Source organism: Callithrix jacchus, chromosome 10, assembly GCF_049354715.1.
Source record: "Callithrix jacchus isolate 240 chromosome 10, calJac240_pri, whole genome shotgun sequence".
NCBI lineage: Eukaryota > Metazoa > Chordata > Mammalia > Primates > Cebidae > Callithrix > Callithrix jacchus.
This window is the reverse complement of record NC_133511.1, coordinates 65,797,570-65,815,764: the sequence shown is the minus strand read 5'-3', so window position 1 is coordinate 65,815,764 and position 18,195 is coordinate 65,797,570. Positions and strand designations below refer to the sequence as shown.

Sequence of the window (18,195 nt, the reverse complement as noted above, 5' to 3'; positions counted from 1 at the left end):
GAGAAAAAAAAATTGGAGAATCTTCAAGAAGTGGAATAGTTAGAATTTGACAACTGATTCTGGAAAGGTTCAAGATGATGCCCAGTATTCTGCTTGGGTACCAGACAGATGGTGGCGATGCTGACTGATGCCTGGAGCTCAGGAGAGAGAGTGGATGCAAGTGAAGACTTGGGGGGCATATGCTCATGGCAGTGAGCTAGATCACCTAGGGAGAGAGTGTAGTGTGAGAAGGACAGAACCTTGGGGGGAAGCTACACAAGACTAAGGCAGAACAAGAAATGTCTGCAAAAGATACCGAGAAACGACAGCCAGGGAGCGTGAAACAAAACAGGAAAGTGTGTATCACAGAGGCTCCCTAGGGCAGCTGGGGTCCGCAGCATCAAATGTTGCTGATATGCCCAAGAGGACAAGAACCGGATGAAAAGTGTCTGTGGGGTCCAGTGATGAGGAGGTCACCGGTGTCCCCGGTGTGAACAGGCCAGTGGAACAGCGAGCGTGGAGGGTTGGGAGTGAGTAAATGGAGAGAGAATAGATGATATCTTCAAGATGTTTGCTGGAAAGAGACGTGGATGGTTGGAGCCTGGTGAGATGTGCCCTAGGCAGTTCAAGGTTTTATAAAGAAATACCTTAAGCTGGGTAATTAATGAACAATAGGAATTTATTGCTCATAGTTTTGGAGGCTGGGAAGCCCAAGATCAAGGTGTCAGTGGATCCAGTGTCTAGTGAGGGCCTCTCTCTGCTTCATAGATGGCACTCTCTAGCTGTGTCCTCACATGGTGGAAGGGGCCAACAAGCTGTCTCAGGCCTCTTTTATAAGGGATGTAATCTCGTTCAAGAGGGATTTACCCTTATAACCCAATCACTTCCCAAATGCCCCACCATGAAACACCATCACCCGAGAGGTTAGGTTTGCTTTATTTAAAAAAAAAAAAATTTTTTTTTGGTAGAGACAGGATCTTGCTATGTTGCCCAGACTCGTCTTGAACTCTTGGCCTCAAGCAATCCTCCTGCCTCAGCCTCCCAAGTAGCTGAGAGCTGATACCATGCCTGACCTTTTAAATTTTAATTTATTTATTCATTCATGAATTCATTTAAATTTTTTAGATACAAAGTCTCACTCCGTTGCACTGGCTGGACTGCAGTAGCGCCATCATAGCTCACTGCAACCTCAAGCACCTGGGGTTAAGTGACCCTCCCAACCTCAGCCTCCCAAACAGCTGGGACTACAAGCACATGCCACTGTGCCAGGCTAGGTTCTTTTGTAGAGACAGGGTCTCACTATGTTGCGCAGGCTGGTCTTGAACTTTGGACCTCAAGCACTTCTCCCACCATGGCCTCCCAAGATGCTGGGGTTACAGGTGTGAGCCACCACAGCTGGCCAGGTTTTAACATGCATTTTGAGGAGGCACGAACATTCAGACCATAGCAAGAAGTCAGGGAGAATTTTGCTGTATTTTAAAAATTGGAGATATTTGAGCATATTTTCCACCATTCATGGGTAGGAAGCAGCAAGTAGAGAGCAGGATGGTGAAGAAGTGGGAGAGAAAGAGGATGGTCAACAGAGGAGGAGGAGGAGAGCTTCTGAAGCAAGCAACTCGGTTCACAGGGCATCTAGTGGGAGACGAGAGTGGAAAGAGTGCAGGAAAGGTCAGTTTGCAGATTTGACACTGCACGGGGAGGGCCCATCCTCACGTAAGGCTGGAGTGATGGGGAGTTTTGTGGAGATACTGAGACTGTGGGAGTGTTTATTCCCCATCCAATGGGACTGGGAGGCAGTATAGTGGTTAAGTGCTCCGACCTTGGTGCCAGACTAATTTGGATTGAGGCCTGGCATTTAGCTCTCCAAAACCTGTTTTCTCTTCTGTAAAATGGGGGATTGATCTTCATGTATTTCTTAAGTGCAAGCTCTGAGCTGGTGTGGTGCAGGTTGAGAAGAGGTAAGGGTCACAAGCAGACGTCATTAACATTTCATCCAAGTTGGACAAGCCACTGTCCCTCTCTTGGAACCATGGAGAAGTCCAGACACTCATAGTCCATCACTGCACAGAAGTTGGAGAGGCACAGAAATGTCTCCAGGAGGAGCCCGTGTATTTCAGGAATACTTTTAAGCTCAGAACAGAAAATAGCCCAACCCTTGAAGTTCCCCCTGAACCAGAGGCTGGCTGCCCACACCCTGTCCCGGCACTGCTCTGCCCTGGAATGGTGGAGCTCTGTCTCTCTCTGTCTCACCCCTACTGCCCTCACTCCCCCAGGTGTGCGAGGCTCCGACCGACATGAGAGGCTGGAAAAAGAAAGTGCCAAAAGGAGGTTATAAATACGTCCGGGGAGAACCCGGGCCACCTTCCCGACCATGCAGAGGAGGCCATGGAGCTCAGGGGAGGAGAGTCCAGAATGTGTCCCCAATGCTGGGCCTCCAGTAAACTCATCACCACCATCATCCTCACTGCCACCAGGGGGCAGTGTGGGCCCAGCACGAGGGCATCAGCTATGGAGGCCAAAGGCACCTGGTCTCAAATCCCAGCTCCAAGTACCACCTGTGTGTATTTGGGCGCGTGACTTCACCTCTCTGTGCCTCTGTTTCCTCTTTGTAAATGGGGGTAATAATAATGTCAATATTGGCTCAAGTGTGGTTTAGTGAGACTCTATGTGAGAATGCTTTGCAAATCAAGTGCTGCAGTGCTATTGCCACCACAGCCAGAGATCCCACCCCCTGGATGCCTTCCCCTCTGAAGCTTCTCACCCTGCAAAGCCTGAGATTCTCACACTCAGCTTCTCTTTGGGATTATGCCAGTCCTGCGATGGGCGACCCTGGGTTGTCCCCATTCTTAGTCCAGTGTCTCAGAAGAGGAAGAAAAACTCCATTTGCATTGGAGCACTGGAGCAACTCAGATGAGTGAAAGGCTGCAGGCAAAAGAACTGGCCGATGGGAAGCTACCAGAGGGAATGACCAGCCTGCTTGACGCTCATTAGCCAAGGACATGTGGAGAACTAGGATATGAGCATGACCACGTGTATATTCTTTCAGGAGGAAGCAGGGAACACTTGGGTGGTGCTGGGAGGGATTGGAGGTCGTCCTTATCAGGTGAAGGATGGATATGTGCTTATCCAGTGGTGAAAGGCAGAAAAGGCATTTGAGCTGAGGGAACTGTGCATAAGCAGGTGCCAGGGATGAAAGTGCATGGTATGCTCTGGGCAGGGACAAGGGTGGTTGGGTGGGGCCCATAGGGTAGGTTATGGGTGTGAGGTGATGAGCAGCCAGCGTTAGACTAAGAAACAATAAGCTTTTCTTTGAGGAGAAAGACTGGGTTTGGAAAGATTAGGATTTGGAGCTGGGCCCAGGGGCTCACACCTGTAATCCCAGCAATTTGAGAGGCCAAGGCAGGAGGATTACTTGAGCCTAGGCATTTGAGACCAGCCTGGGCAACATAACAAGACTCTGTCTCTACAAAAATGAAAACAAGAAAACATTAGCTGGGCATGGTGGTGCATGCCTGTGGTCTCAGCTACTCGGGAAGCTTGAGGTGGGAGGCTTGCTGGGGTTGGAGGCTATAGTCAGCTAGGATGGCACCACTGCATTCCAGCCTGAGTGACAGAGCAGGATCCTGTTCCCCCCATAAAAAATATTACAGTTTGGAAAGATGGCTCCAGTAGGATGTGGCGGATGGATTAGAACTCGGGAGACTGGAGCCACAGAAGGTTGAGGAGGCTGTGCAAGGGTTCCACAGGAATGAGGAGTGGGCCTTGAGTTTAGGGAGAAGAGGGAGTAAGAGACAAAGGAATACGAAGGCAGACTTGCCACACAGGCTTTGGGGATGGGGCTGACTCTGAGGAGACGGGAGGCTCAGAGCAGCCACCTGGGAGGGGCAGGTTTCCAGGCACATGGTGAGCTCTTTGCTGAGCCTGAGCTGAGGTTCAAGCCCCTCGTGTTGTAGGCGGGAAACCTGAGATTTGACAAGGAAAGTAAAATACCCACGGTCAGTCAAAGGCAGTAGCTTAGCACTGGGCTTATTCTGTATTCCATCTCATGGCTTAGGGACCAGTGGACTATGCCTGAGTCCTCAAATCCGCCCTTTGAGATGGTTAAGTGCCGTGGTTAGGGGCTTGGCCTCTGTGGCCAGACTATCTAGGTTAAAATCCTGGTATGCCTAGGCCGGGCATGGTGGCTCATGCCTGTAATCCCAGCACTTTGAGAGGCTGAGGAGGGCAGATCACCTGAGGTCAGGAGTTTGAGACCAGCCTGGCCAACATGGAGAAACCCCATCTCTTCTAAAAATACAAAATTAGCCAGGCATGGTGGCACATGACTGTAATCCCAGCTACTCGGGATGCTAAGGCAGAAGAATCGCTTGAACCCAGGAAGTGGTTGCCAACAGCCAATATCACACCATTGCACTCCAGCATGGACAACAAGAGTGAAACTCCATCTCAAAAAAAAAAAAAGAAATTCTTGTCTGCCTCTTACCAACTGTGTGACCTTGGTCAGGTCTCTCTGTGCCTCAGTTTTCTCATCTGTAAATTGGGAATTATAGTAGGCTGTTGGGAGCATTGACTGAGCTGATACAAGTGCTTAGAACAGTGCTCAGCAAGTGAGGAGTGTTAGTCGTAATTGCTGCATCCATTTTGAAAAAGAAACTGAGGCTTGGAGAAATGAAGTATCTGCCTTATGCCACACAACTAATGTTGGCCGAGCTCCAGCCTAAGCTACTCCAAAGACTTTTTGCTTAAGCTGAACTGCTTGTCACCGCTGGCTCTTTCTAGAAGATGGTTGATGTCTTTAACAGAAGAGACTGGAGTCCCCAGCTGAAGGACTCTTAGGAGGAGATTCTGTGCGCCTCTAGGCTCCCTGTCTGGACCCAGCTCTGATTCTGAACCACCATTGAACCTGTTTGCTGGAGAGATCCACTTGCCCCCCTGGCCAGAGAGCAGGCCAGAAACCAGGATCCATCAGGGAGACCTGAGGCCTGGTCTCTCCCCTAGTTCCATCTAGAGGACAAAAAAGAGGACAGGCATTTAAATAAGTACAGTGCCACTTAGAAGGTGAGATGATTTTAGATGTGCATGCCTGGAACAGTTGGAGTGCGTGAATCTGGGAAGCTTGTGCACAGAATGGAGGGTGGTGTGCTGGGAGCCTGATGTGAAAAGGAGAGAGTCAAGCAAAACACAAACCGATGTGCTCTGGGTAAGCAGCACTGATGAAAGCACATTAGCCTCCTCCAGCCCCTCCTGAGAGAGTTGGCACACAGGCAAGTTAGGGTGTCCTACCCTGGCCCAGAGGCCAGAGAGAATCCGCCTGGCTACACGGTTCTTATGGGAGACGCTGCAGAGGCCCCACCCAGCCAAGAAGCAGCTGCCTGCCTTCTGCTTCCTGCCTTCCCATCCCTATGCTCATAACCCATCAGCAGAGGAAGTGACTCATCTTCCCAGATGAGACAGGTGGCATGCTTCCCCAGCAGCTCTCGGAAACTCTGCCTGAGCCACAGAAATAAAGCCAGGCAGCAGGGGGGCCGTGGGTTTCTAGAGATCACTCCATGCAGTGCTGCTGCACTGTCTTACCAGAGCATCTTCCTCAAGAGAAGACAGCTGGGCTTGGTGGCTCACCCCTATCATCCCAGCACTTTGGAAGGCTGAGGCGGGTGGATCACAAGGTCAGGGGATCGAGACCATCCTGGCTAATGTGTAGAAACCCCATCTCTACTACAAATACATAAAATTATCCAGGCATTGTGGTGGGTTCCTGTTATCCCAGCTACTTGGGAGGTTGAGTCAGGAGAATTACTTGAATCTGGGAAGCAGAGGTTGCAGTGAGGTGAGATCACACCCCTGCACTCCAGCCTGGCACAGAGCAAGACTCCGTCTCAAAAAAAAAATAATAATAAAAGAAAGAAAACAATCCTAACATTGCCTCATTGTCTGAGTGCCTATTACCCACCTATAAGCACTGCAAAGCATACCTTATGATTAGCTCCATCTTTCAGCTGAGAAAACAGAGGTGGAATGAAGAGCACAGGGGTCTGAACCTCCATTTGGAAAGATGCGGGAGGTCTGCAGATGGATGGTGAGGATGGTTGCATAACAAGGGAGATGTACTTAATGCTGCTGAATTTTATGTTAAAATCTTATGCTATATATACTTTACAATTAAAAAGAAATACTGCAGGTGGAGTGCAGTGGCTCATGCCTGTAATCCCAGCACTTTGGGAGCCTGAGGTGGGCAGATCACCTAAGGTCAGGAATTTGAGACCAGCATGGCCAACACGGTGAAACCCTGTCTCTACTAAAAATAAAAAAGTAGCCTGGCATGGTGGTGTGCACCTGTAGACCCAGCTACTCAGGAGACTGAGGCAGGAGATCACTTGAACCTGGGAGGCAGAGGTTGCAGTGAGCTGAGACCGTGCCACTGCCCTCCAGCCTGAAAGACAGAACGAAACTCGGTCTCAAAAAAAAAAAAAAAGAACACTGCAGGCTAGGAATTAAGTAATATGGCTACCAAGGGGGGAAGCCAGCAGTCACACCCGAAAAGTCCTGCCCCAGAGCCTTCCTTGCTCTGAACACCCTGTAATGTCTCATCTGTGAGTGAGGATAGTGACCTGCAGAAGATGTGACTGGACAGAGGGACAGGGGCCACTCAATATCAGGCTGAGAAGGATGGTGTCCCCTGGGGGCACTGGGAGCTGGGTCAGGGTTTTACACAGGAAGGGGGATGGTAGGATTTAAGGGTTAGGAATCTCCCTCTGGCTTTCAGGAAGATGGCTTGGGGTGAGACTGGAGGTGGGAAAGAGGCCGGGGCATGACCCAGACAAGAGTGGTGGTGGGCTAGACCAGCGCAGAGCTGCAGGTTTGAGAGGCTCATGAAGTGGGATGGACAGTGGGGAAGGCGGGCAGGCAATGATGGCCCTAGCTGGGTTTCTTCTGGCCCGCCCAGTTCAGCCTCTGGACAGTGGTCCTTCAAGGTTCCCTCCCTGACTGAAGTCTCAGAGGAAGTCAGGGCACTGGCTTCCTCTCCAGTGCCCAGGGGGCAGTGTTGCAAAGTCTTTGGGGAGCAGGGCCCTTCCTCCAAATTATCCGTGCCTGGCAGGGGCTTGCTCCCATCCTGCAGTTGCCAGCACCCCCCACCATCCCCAACCCCTGTTCTCGGCATCCCCTGTCTTTGCTGCACCGCCCCTCTCCCGGGTCCTCTCTCCAAGGAGACGCACTGTTAACTGTAATCCCACACTTGACACTTTAGGAAACAAGTGGGATAGCCATTAGCTCATGTGGGCCATGCGCAGAGTGAGACTCCAAAAGACAGGAGCAGAGCAGAATAAGGCTCTTCCCTCAACCCCACCATCCCCACCCCCAACCACTATTAAATTTTTTTTTTTTTTTTTTTTTAGAGATAGGGTCTCACTCTGCTGCCCAGGCTGAAGTGCAGTGGTGTGATCATAGCTCACTGCAGCCTCCAACTCCTGGGCTCAGGGGATCCTCCCACTTCAGCTTCCCCAGTAGCTGGGACCACAGGCATGTGTCACCACACCTGTCTAATTTTTAAATTTGGTAGAGATGGGGTCTTGCTATGTTTCCCAGGCTTGTCTCGAACTCCTGGCCTCAAGCAATCTTCCTGCGTCAGCCTCCCAAAGTACTGGGATTATAGGCATGAGCCACTGCACCTGCATCTCCCACCCTCCATCATTTATTGTAGGGAGACTGAGGACCAGGCAGGGAATGCGACCTGACCAGCATGTCGGTGGCAGAGCCAGGGCTGGGGGCTGAAGGCCAGCCAGTGCCCAATCTGGAGCCCTGAAGCACCTGCAGAACAGCAGCTGTGAACCGTAGTCCCCCCACCCACCTGTGGAACCCCCATTTTGCTCCTGAGCTTCCTCCTACCTCAGGGGGCCTTCCCAGTGATTTATTCTCCTGGGTTGTCAGTGAGGTCAGGCTGACCTAGCATGTACTTGTAGTGATTTACGTCGTCTTCAACCTCTGCTTCCAGAATTACAAGAGTCATCACCATCACCATCACTGCCATATTAATAATGGCTCATGTCTGCTCAGCTCTCAGAATTTTGGAAGCATTAATCCATCCTTCAGCTCATCCAAGCCGTTTGACAGCTCTGGGAAGGTGTTTTGCAGACAAGGGCACTGAGAATCAGTGAGGGCAGGTGAGCAGCCCCAGGTCACTGGGTGAGGCTGGGGGCAATCTCTCAGGAGGGAGAGGCTGTACCACATACTAAGTCGATTGGGCAAAATGACGGGGTTTAGGACAGTCGTGCCAGGAGTTTTCTTGTGTTGACTAAAACTAAAATATTAAGCCCCCCAATTCACCAAGTGGACAACCCCCCCTCTTGGCCAAGGGGACCCCAGATAGCCCTTTAAAAACTGAGTTCTTGGCCATGAAGGGACAAAAGGTCAGACACACCCTGTTTATCCCCCTCCCTTTTGTGGCTTAGACACTACACCTGAGCAGCATTAATGCTGAAACAGAGATTGTAAGACCTGCAGGATGGACTGTTTGTGGCAATGAGATGCCAAACTGTAAACAAAACCTGGCCAGGCCTGGTGGTTCACCCCTGTAATCCCAGCACTTTAGGAGGCCGAGGGGGTCAGATCTTGAAGTCAGGAGATCAAGACCATCCTGGCTAACATGATGAAACCCCATCTCTACTAAAAATAGAAAAAATTAGCTGGGTGTGGTGGTACACGCCTGAAGTACCAGGTATTCAGGAGGCTAAGGCAGGAGAATCGCCTGAACCTGGGAGGTGGAGGTTGCAGTGAGCTGAGATCCCACCACTGCACTCCAGCCTGGGCGACAGAGCAAGACTGTCTCATAAAAGAAACAAGACCTAGGATCATGCCAGGCAAGTGTTAAGTCCCTCAACCATACACTTAAAAGAATAAACTATGTTCTCACTGCCGCAATGATTCTCTTTTTCTCTAGCAGCTAAATAAGCCCTGGCCTTGAGATAAGCAATGTTGAAACAGTTTGCCGCTCCTCCACTGCCAGAAACTAACTGATCCCCACTCTACCAGCCACAACTACAGCTCTGACTGGACTACAGACTGATTTCAGGAGTTTTTCCTGATAAGAGACCACTGACCAGGGACGGGCTCTGGCCTATTTATAGACACTACATTGAGGCCTTCATGTCCTTGCTTCACCTTTTGATGTACAGGGCCTAGCTGTAATTCATTTAAATGTGAAGTCTCCAACCCAAGGTGAACATGGTTCGTATGTAACTTGCATGTTTGTTCAATATGCATGCATTAGGAACACCTCATGAATATTCACAGCTCCTCGTATAACCTGTTGCATATGTATATTTGGTCAACCCATTCAGCTTAAATTTCTTTCCAATCCCTCCTCCCTTGAAGTGTCTGTTTCCGGACTCTGCCAAAGACTGAGCTCCCCAGCCCATCAGAATGACCACCTTGTAGGCTGTAACCCTTTAAAAGAAATAAAGTCTTAAACCTATAATCCCAGCACTTTGGGAGGCTGAGGCGGGTGGATCACCTGAGATCGGGAGTTCGAGACCAGCCTGACCAACATGGAGAAACCTGTCTCTACTAAAATTACAAAATTAACCAGGCATGGTGGTGCATGCCTGTAATCCCAGCTGGAGCTACTCGGGAGGCTGAGGCAGAAGAGTTGCTTGAATTGGGAGGTGGAGGTTGTGGTGAGCCGAGATCATGCCATTGCACTCCAGCCTGGGCAAGAAAATAGAAAGTCTTATCTCCGAATCATAGATCTCATGATTTTTCTGTTATCACTTTTGATCTCTATTCTACAGATGAAGAAACAGTCTCAGAGAGCTTTGTACTGGATTAGAGCTTTGTACTGGGTTAGAATTAAACTGACACCCAAGCTCATGCTCTTTCTGGGACACAGAGCTGTCACTTTCAGGGAGGGATGCAGTTTCCAGTAGTGTGTATTCTCACAGGCTGGAGAGGGAAAATGCTAGGAGATGGAGGCAGTTGGAACCAGGGGAAGGCTGCTGCAGGGCAAAAGAGCCTGGACATGGGGGCTGGGGAGACAACTTCCCAAGGGAGTGGTCGGAAGTAGGGAGAAACCTCCGGGTGGGGTTTAAGCTGCTACAGGGAGCACAGCAGGGGCTATACAAGGCTAGGGCGCTGGAAGAGCCAGGGGCTGTGTTGAGGTTAGGTGGCTGTGCAGCTTGGACACTCACCCGCCTGCACATCTGTTCCTCTCCTAGCAGTTAGGAGATGAGCTGTGTCTTGACGGAGAAGCTGGGCCAATAAAGACAGGGGAAGCCCTGAACGCTTGCCAGGATGGGGCCTGTTTCTTACCAACTTCAGTTTCTTCAGCTAGAGAAACTGAAGCCTGTTTATCTAGGGGGAGATAAACAGTGACTCCCCCATGGTCTCCACACTCTCCTGACCTCAGTCTCCCATTCTGAAAAAAGAAAAGGTTGAATTAAACGAGCGCCACATTCCTTCCCACTCTGACCTCTGATACCAGGCATCCATCCTTGTTGTCCTTGGCTCAGATCCCAGCCCCTGCCACATATTTGACATGTAGCCTCAGGCAAGACAGGAGGCCTCTCTGAGCAGCAGTGTTCTCATGGGTGAAATAAGGAAGACAATGTCTTCCTTGGGCAGAGTTAACGGGCCGTACACGGGAGTGTGTCTGCACAGCGAGGGTCTGACTCCAAGGCAGCATCTGGCGGGCAGGGAAGGCCAAGGCTCTGGCTGAGGTCCTCACTTGTCTGCCTGGCCCATGGCTCATTTATAGATATCCCCTTCCTGGCTGCCAGGCCAGAAGGGAAGTGGGAACAAAGATGCTGAGGCGGCAGTTTGGAGCCTTTTTCAGGAAGAAGCCTCTGGCCACTCTTCCCCTTCTCATCCCGCCCACACTCTGTCTTCTGGGCAATCTCACTGTGATCCTCAGGACAGGCCTAAGGTGGGTGGTTGGATGTCACCATCTCTGTTTTACAGACGGGAAGACAGAGATCCAGAGAGGACAAAAGGTCCGCCCAAAGTCCTGCAGCAGGATTAGGACAGAGCAGAAAGCAGCACTGAGGTCTTTAATCTGGAGCCCCACACTCTTCCTTTGTACCCCAAAGCAGATAGTTCTATAAAATGGAGAGTCTCCTATCTTTTCTGGTTTACCAAAAGGCATTTTCCTAAGTGGATTGACTTAAGGAAGGGCAGGGCTGCGCTTTGCAAACAGCCCGGGTTTTATGAACAGCATCAGTCTTAGTTAGCATGCTCTGTGACTATTATGAGGGCCTGGAGGCTGCAGAGTTTTACAGATTGTGCCAGGCTTTGCCAACAGCACACGACTCTAAAAAAGGCATCAAGTTTTGTAAACTGTGGGAATCCACAGATGGTGTTGTGATCCACACACATGGTGCTCTGTAAAATGCACCTTCATGTAATACTTGCACGAGGCACAGCCAACACCACATACTGGCAAGTGGCAAAGCCTGGGTGCAAACCAGTGTGGTCAGACCTCAGACTTGGGCCACTCGCAGCAGGAGCTGACCATGGGTTAGCCAGGGAGCTGGTCTGAAGGCATGTAAGCCTAAGTCTCAGAGGCTCCTGGGTACCTGACCCTTGCTCTGGTTTCACAGCTCAAGTTCAGGAATATTCTTGGACCAGGCTTTGCCAGCTTGGGGAAGTTGAGGTAATAAATTAAAGCTGCTCATACCGGAGAGTACTATATATACCATGGCCTGGGAGGTATTGTGCATTGCTTGACTCAAAGATCAGTGAGATAGTCCAGGTGTGGTGGCTCATACCTGTAATCCCAGCACTTTGGGAGGCCGAGCTGGGCAGATCACTGAGGCCAGGAATTCGAGAATAGCCTGGCCACCATGGTGGCATGTTCCTGTAATCCCAGCTACTTGGGAGGCCGAGGTACAAGAATACTTGAACCTGGGAGGCTGGGGTTGCAGTGAGCCGAGATGGCCACTGCACTCCAGCCTGGGAGACAGAGAGAGACTCTGTCTCAAAAACAAATGAACAAAAACAGAAAGATCAATGACATAAACTTAGCCAGATGAGCCGATCCCCCTGCTGAGACCATTCCACACATAGAACCTCTTCAGTCTCTGGGGCCAAGATGAGAGTAACTGGGCTTCCAGAACGTTTAAAAGGGTCTTCATACCTGTAATTTGGAATCTGGAAGGTTGCACCTCTGCTGATCCCTGTGAGGATTCACGGTGCTGACTTTGGTCAGAAGGATTTGGAGAGAGAGATCCAATTTGCTTTTCTTAAGCAGGGTCTAATCAGGTCAGACCCTGGGTCAAACCCATCAGGATCTGGTCTTTCTATCAATCCAAGCCAACTCTTGACCTTCCTCACTCACATTTCTGGTTTCTCAAAAACTCATTCATTCATGTATCAAGTATCTGTTGAGTGCCTCCTGAGTGCCAGGGAGATCTGTGATTATTTCACACATCCCCTGCTTCCTACTAGCACCCTCACACAGCAAGTAGGAGCCAAGTGGAGTGGATGTATGTTTCTCTGTGATTGCACCCTGAAAGTTAGGCTCCAAACCCACATCTTCATTCCAGGCAAAGACCTTATTCCAGGGACGGGGTCAGGTTCACCTCTGCATCTTGGATTTGGGGAAACCCAATGACCTTCCTCAGAGAAGACGGCCTGGGTGGAGGGAAAAGCCTGATTCTAGCATCAGAGGTTCAAGGCACCCACCACCTACTAGCTGGATGATCTCTGGCAAGTTACTCAGACTGAATGCCTCATTTGTAAAATCAGGGAATAAACAACCTGACCTTAAGGTTCACTTCTGCATCTTAGATTTGGGGAAACCCAGAGATATTCCTCAGAGAAGACGGCCTGGGTGGAGGGAAAAGCCTGATTCTAGCATCAGAGGTTCAAGGCACCTGCCACTTACTAGCTGGGTGATCTCTGGCAAGTTACTGAGACTGAATGCCTCATTTGTAAAATTGCAGAATAAATAACCTGACCTTACAGCGTCAATGGGAGGACCCAATGGGGCCTTGCGTGTGAAAGTGCTGTGCAAGCTGGGAAAGGCAAAGTGGATTTGCTTTCCCTTTCTGTCCTGTTCTGAGCCCCACCTCTGCTGCTCCCTTCTCTGCACTCCAGCCTCCAGGCTTGGCTTCTTTCTCCTTCACTGAACCTTCACAGTGGTTCTGCAAGGGGATTAGTGTCCCTTCTTTGTAGATGAGAGAATTGACACTCAGGGAGATGCTGGGACTTGCCTGAGATCACTTGAGCAGCCAATGACAACTGAGATGGGACCCAGGTCTGTCTGGCTTGTGGACTTCCATCCTCAGTCTTCAGTCCAGAAAACTCTGGGAATTTCATATTTTCCATTCTGCTTCCCTCCTCTCCTTGCCTAGATGGCTGAAACTGATGGACCTCCTACCATGAGCTCCACCCAGTCAGGCTGCCACTGGATACTTAGTGGACAGAGTCCCTCCTTGCCTGGATTCTTGGTGCTCAGAAAAGAGATGAGGAATTTAGTGAGAGGGGATGCAGGCTTGAGGGAGATAGGGGTTCAGTGAAAGAGGACAATGCTCAGTGGGGGAACAAGGGCTCTCTATGGGGCCCTCCTATTAAGGGAGGGTGACAAGTTCTGTGAAGGGAACAAGAGCCTGTAGGAAAAGGGCTCAGGTGGAAAAGGAAAGGGCAGTGAGGACTTTGGGGGATGAGGGTGGAAGGCTGGTGGAGCTTAGGGAGACCCATCAACAGACCCTCTGCCCCCCACCTCTCTGCTGCTAACAGAGCGGGAGAAAATACCTAAGGGCAATGCTGAGGCAAGAGGCTGGAAAATCACGGGCTAAGGCTGAGCCTCAGGGAGGCGGGGCGCAGCTTCCTCCTTGCAGAGAGGCTGGACCTGAGCAAACCCAGCCTCCTAACACAGCTGTGGAAACAAAGCAAGGGAGAGACAGAAGGAGAACGGGACCCAGGGAGACAGACACTTGGAGACACTTGGGGTTGAGTTTGAGCAGGACTCCCTGACCTGTGCCTGAACGAGTCCGATGTCCTGTGTGGCCCAAGAAGAACTCACCTAGCGTGTGGCGTTCCCACCATTACTGCAGCCCTGCTGTGGTTCACCAGCTGCTGTCTCCAGGAGCCCCTGAGAAGATTCGCTTCTTCTCCCCTGCTCCAGGTCCTGAGATTGAATTAGGGCTGGAGCTTACTGCACCCTAGCAGTCATGGGACCCAGGATAGGTAAGTCTGGACAACGTAAGGAAGGGGCATGGAGAGTGAGCCTGGGGGACATGTTCCCAGAGGAAAGGGTGCAGCTGTAGAGTGGGTGGGGTGGGTGGGATGGGTGCTCACAGCTGTTGGCCCAGAGCCAAGCACGTGGCCGGAGCTCTGGAGGTGTGTTAAATGAGTAAGTGAATGGCTAGGGGAGCATGAAGGGACACTATTTACTCAGCTGCAGCCAGAGAACCCAGCAAACCTCATTGATGAGACAGAGACCTAGAAGACAACAGAGAGAGGCCCCTGACCCCCTCATGGAGTCCTGTTTCTCCTCTCGAAGGAAATAAAGATAGAGATAGACAGAGAAAAAGCGAAAAGTGTAGTCAGACAGAGTGCAGAGACAGGCAGACTCCAATAGGTGCACAGGAGGTCGGAGAACGCAACATCAACAGGTGTCAGCAGGAGAATGCAGGGAAAGGGAGGGAGGTCAGACCTGGAGAGAGGGCTGCAGCAGAGACTGGGAGAGGCGGAGAGGCAGGAGACAGAGCAGGAAAGAGAATCAGACAGGGACAAGTGCCAGACAGCTACAGGCATACCTGCAGACAGAGTCAGAAGATCCACCCAGGAATTCAGAGTGACCTGCAGAGACCTGCGCGGGTTTACCGTGGAGTGGGGAGGAGGCTGGAGGAAAGAGGTCTTGAAGCTCTGCCAGCAGGTGACAAGGAATCGCCCTGCAGCTAGGGAAGTGTATCTGGGAACAGCACCTGCCCCAGCATTTCCTGGAAAGGCAGTGAGTTAGAAGAAACAGTCTAGCAGGGGAGAACTCCAGGTTAGACACCTGCAGCAGCCACCTTTGACTTCTTTCCCAGCTGTTGATCCTCCCCTGGGCTGTATGAGACTCACACCCATTTGGGCAAGGCCCAATTTGCTTCCAGGAATCCCACAGGGAGAGCTTCGTAGGCTGCAGACAGACCCGCCCAGGTGCAGCTGCGGGGACTCCAGGAGAATGCAGCCACAGCCTGGGGACTGCAGTATGGCAGGAAGGGTGGGATGGATGCCTCCTCTCAGGATACCTCACAGGACAGATGAGAATGAGATCAGATTTGGAAGGGGTGGTTGGGGGAGTGTGAATGGGCCATTGATAAACCAAATTCCCCATCAGCCTTGGTTTGGTATGGGTGGGAGGAATGGAGAGCCGGGGGTATGGGGTTTAATAAAGACTTTGGCTACGATGCACCTCCCCTAAAGACCCCCAGGACTATTTTTCTGGCCCCAGCTCTGGAATATTCTCCAGGTGCCCCCAACCTCACACACAGACAGGGGGAAGCTGATCCCAGCATCTGCCTAGCGGGCCACCGGATGCCACCTCTAGCCTCGTTTCCTGAGACTCATTCTGGGCTGTGGCCAGGCTTACCACGCCACTCAGAGGGATGTGGGAATGCAGGTGGGGTAGGATACAGAGCCCGGAGCCTGGGAAGAATCCCCAAGGGAGATGGGGCAGCTGTCCCTGTTGGGGCAGACACTGAAGAGTGAAGGTCAGATCTGGCTCCAGCAGAGCCCCTCCAGTAACTCACCACACACCCCCTAGGCAGCAGTTCCCCTGCCCATGTAGGACAGCCATTCACACCGTGTGACTCAGATATTTCAGTTCCCCACCTGTTCACCTTTGCTCAGGAAGCCCCTGCCCACATCCCATCTGGTGACATTTGCCCTGCTTTCCAGCTCTTGCAAATGCCAATTCCTCCAGGAAGCCATCCCAGTTTCCTCCAGATGGAGGTAACCTCTCCCATATGCTGGTAACCTCATCCCCTTGTTTCTGTTGTTTCTGTTCCTCTTCCCAGCCCATCTGTGCTCAAATGTAAGCCATTCTAGGACAGACAAGTGGGGCAAGGGAAAGAACCAGCAGTACCAGGTTCAAATTCCAGCACAGAATCACTGGCTTTAAGAGAACTCAGTGAAATGTCCTCTCCCAACCTTTTTTTTTTTTTTTGAGATGAAGTCTCTCTCTGTTGCAATGGCACCATCTCAGCTCACTGCAATCTCCCCCTCCTGGTTTCTGGTGATTCTTCTGCCTCAGCCTCCCAAGTAGCTGGGATTACAGGTGCCAGCCACCACATCTGGCTAATTTTTATATTACAACTTTATTATCACATGTATCACAACTTTATTGCTTTTTAAAAAATGTATTTATTTTACTTTAGGTGCATACTATATCTGGCATTTCTCCCCATGTTTTCCCTCCCCACCTTCCCCACCCACCACTGTCTCCCCTCTGCCCCCTCAACTGCCCCCAGTGTGTGATGTTTCTCTCCCTGAGTCCATGTGTTCTCGTTGTTCAATACCCACCTTTGAGTGAGAACATACGGTGTTTGGCTTTCTGTTCTTGTGTCAATTTGCTGAGAATGATGGTTTCCAGATTCATCCAAGTCCCTACAAAGGACACGAACTCATCGTTTTTTATGGCTGCATAGTATTCCATGGTGTATATGTGCCACATTTTCCCAGTCCAGTCTATCATTGATGGGCATTTGGGTTGGTTCCAGGTCTTTGCTATTGTACGCAGGGCTGCAATGAACATTCGTGTGCATGTGTCCTTATAGTAGAACGATTTATAGTCCTTTGGATATATACCCAGTAATGGGATTGCTGGGTCAAATGGAATTTCTATTTCTAGGTCCTTGAGGAATCGCCACACTGTCTTCCACAATGGTTGAACTAATTTACACTCCCACCAGCAGTGTAAAAGTGTTCCTATTTCTCCACATCCTCTCCAGCATCTGTTGTCTCCAGATTTTTTAATGATCGCCATTCTAACTGGCGTGAGATGATATCTCAGTGTGAATTTTTGTATTTTTAACAAAGACTGGATTTCACCATGTTGGCCAGGCTGGTCCCAAACTCCTGACCTCAGATAATCCACCCACCTCTGCCTTCCAAAGTGCTGGGATTACAGGTGTGAGCTGTCACACCTGGCTGTTCCTCTTTTTAATAGGTGAGAAACAGATGCTCAGAGGAGACAAGCAAGGTCCAAGCTCACCCCAAAGTAAACAGCAGGGTGAAGGCCAGCCCCCCCAGGTCGGCCTGGTACCAGAGCCCTTCCTCTCTGTGCCATTGCCCTTGGGCTTTCTCTTCCCTTCCACTGATCCCACACAGGTGTGCATGGCAGGGAAGGAGATAGCATTGCAAATGCTTAGACAAGTGACTACCTAGCATGTTTGTGAAGCTAGTGAGCTGCCCAGTACCGTCAGAGGAGTGGGGGGTCACTGGGCAACATCTTGGGAAGTTAAGCCAAAGAAGCTGATGGGGTCCAGTCACAAGAGAATCTGAGTCCTGGGAACATTCATAGTAACCCCACTCATGTATGCAGCACTTTCCTTGTTTTGTTTTGTTTTGAGACAGAGTCTTGCTCTGTTGCCCAGGCTGGAATGCAACGGCACAGTCTTGGCTCACTGCAACTTCTGACTCCTGGGTTCAAATGATTCTCCTGCCTCAGCTTCCTGAGTAGTTGGGATTACAGGCAAATGCCACCACCGTGCCCAGCTAATTTTTTTTATTCTTTATTTTTGAGACAGAGTCTCCCTCTGTTGCTCAGGTTCGAGTACAAGGACGCGATCTTGGCTCACTGCAACCTCCGCTTCCTGGGTTCAAATGATTCTCCTGCCTCAGCCTCACAAGTAGCGGACCACCATGCCCTGCTAACTTTTGTATTTTTAGTAGAGACGAGGTTTCACCATATTGGCCAGTCTCAAACTTTTGACCTCATGATCTGCCCTCCTCAGCCTCCCGAAGTGCTGGGATTTACAGGTATGAGCCACTGCACCTGGCCTGTGCAGCACTTTTATGATGACAAAGCACTCTGGGCCCATTTTACAAATGAGGAAACAAAAGCTAGGAGGAGATCTGTTACCTGGCCGAGTCCATGCAGCTACTCAGCAACAGAGCCAGGGCTCAGACTCAAGCCCCCCAAGGGAGACAGAGCCCTTGCTGGCCTACTCCTCCCCTCTTTCTGGACAAGTCTGTACTGAAGGCTCCAATGTTCCCAGCCTGTGCCTGGTGAACACA

At 50.8% G+C, this 18,195-nt stretch overlaps 1 protein-coding gene across 18 annotated transcripts in view; it reads left to right on the top strand.

The window, feature by feature from the left end:
- SLCO2B1 (solute carrier organic anion transporter family member 2B1) overlaps positions 1-18,195 on the top strand; it is an 84,429-nt gene that overhangs the window by 15,897 nt on the left and 50,337 nt on the right. For 11 of the 18 annotated variants that reach the window (XR_013523248.1, XR_013523249.1, XM_078340233.1 and 8 more), the window contains exon 1: positions 13,873-14,157. The exons of 1 other annotated variant lie outside the window; for it this stretch is intronic. Coding sequence is in view for 2 of the 17 variants with exons in the window: in XM_035265436.3 (XP_035121327.3) it covers positions 14,142-14,157 (16 nt within the window). In the remaining 15 variants the exon portion in view is untranslated. Of the gene's footprint in view, positions 1-7,969; positions 8,139-13,872; positions 14,158-17,705; positions 17,938-18,195 lie in introns of those variants that run through there. 6 more of the 18 variants (XM_078340222.1, XM_078340225.1, XM_078340234.1 and 3 more) reach the window with 3 other exon arrangements.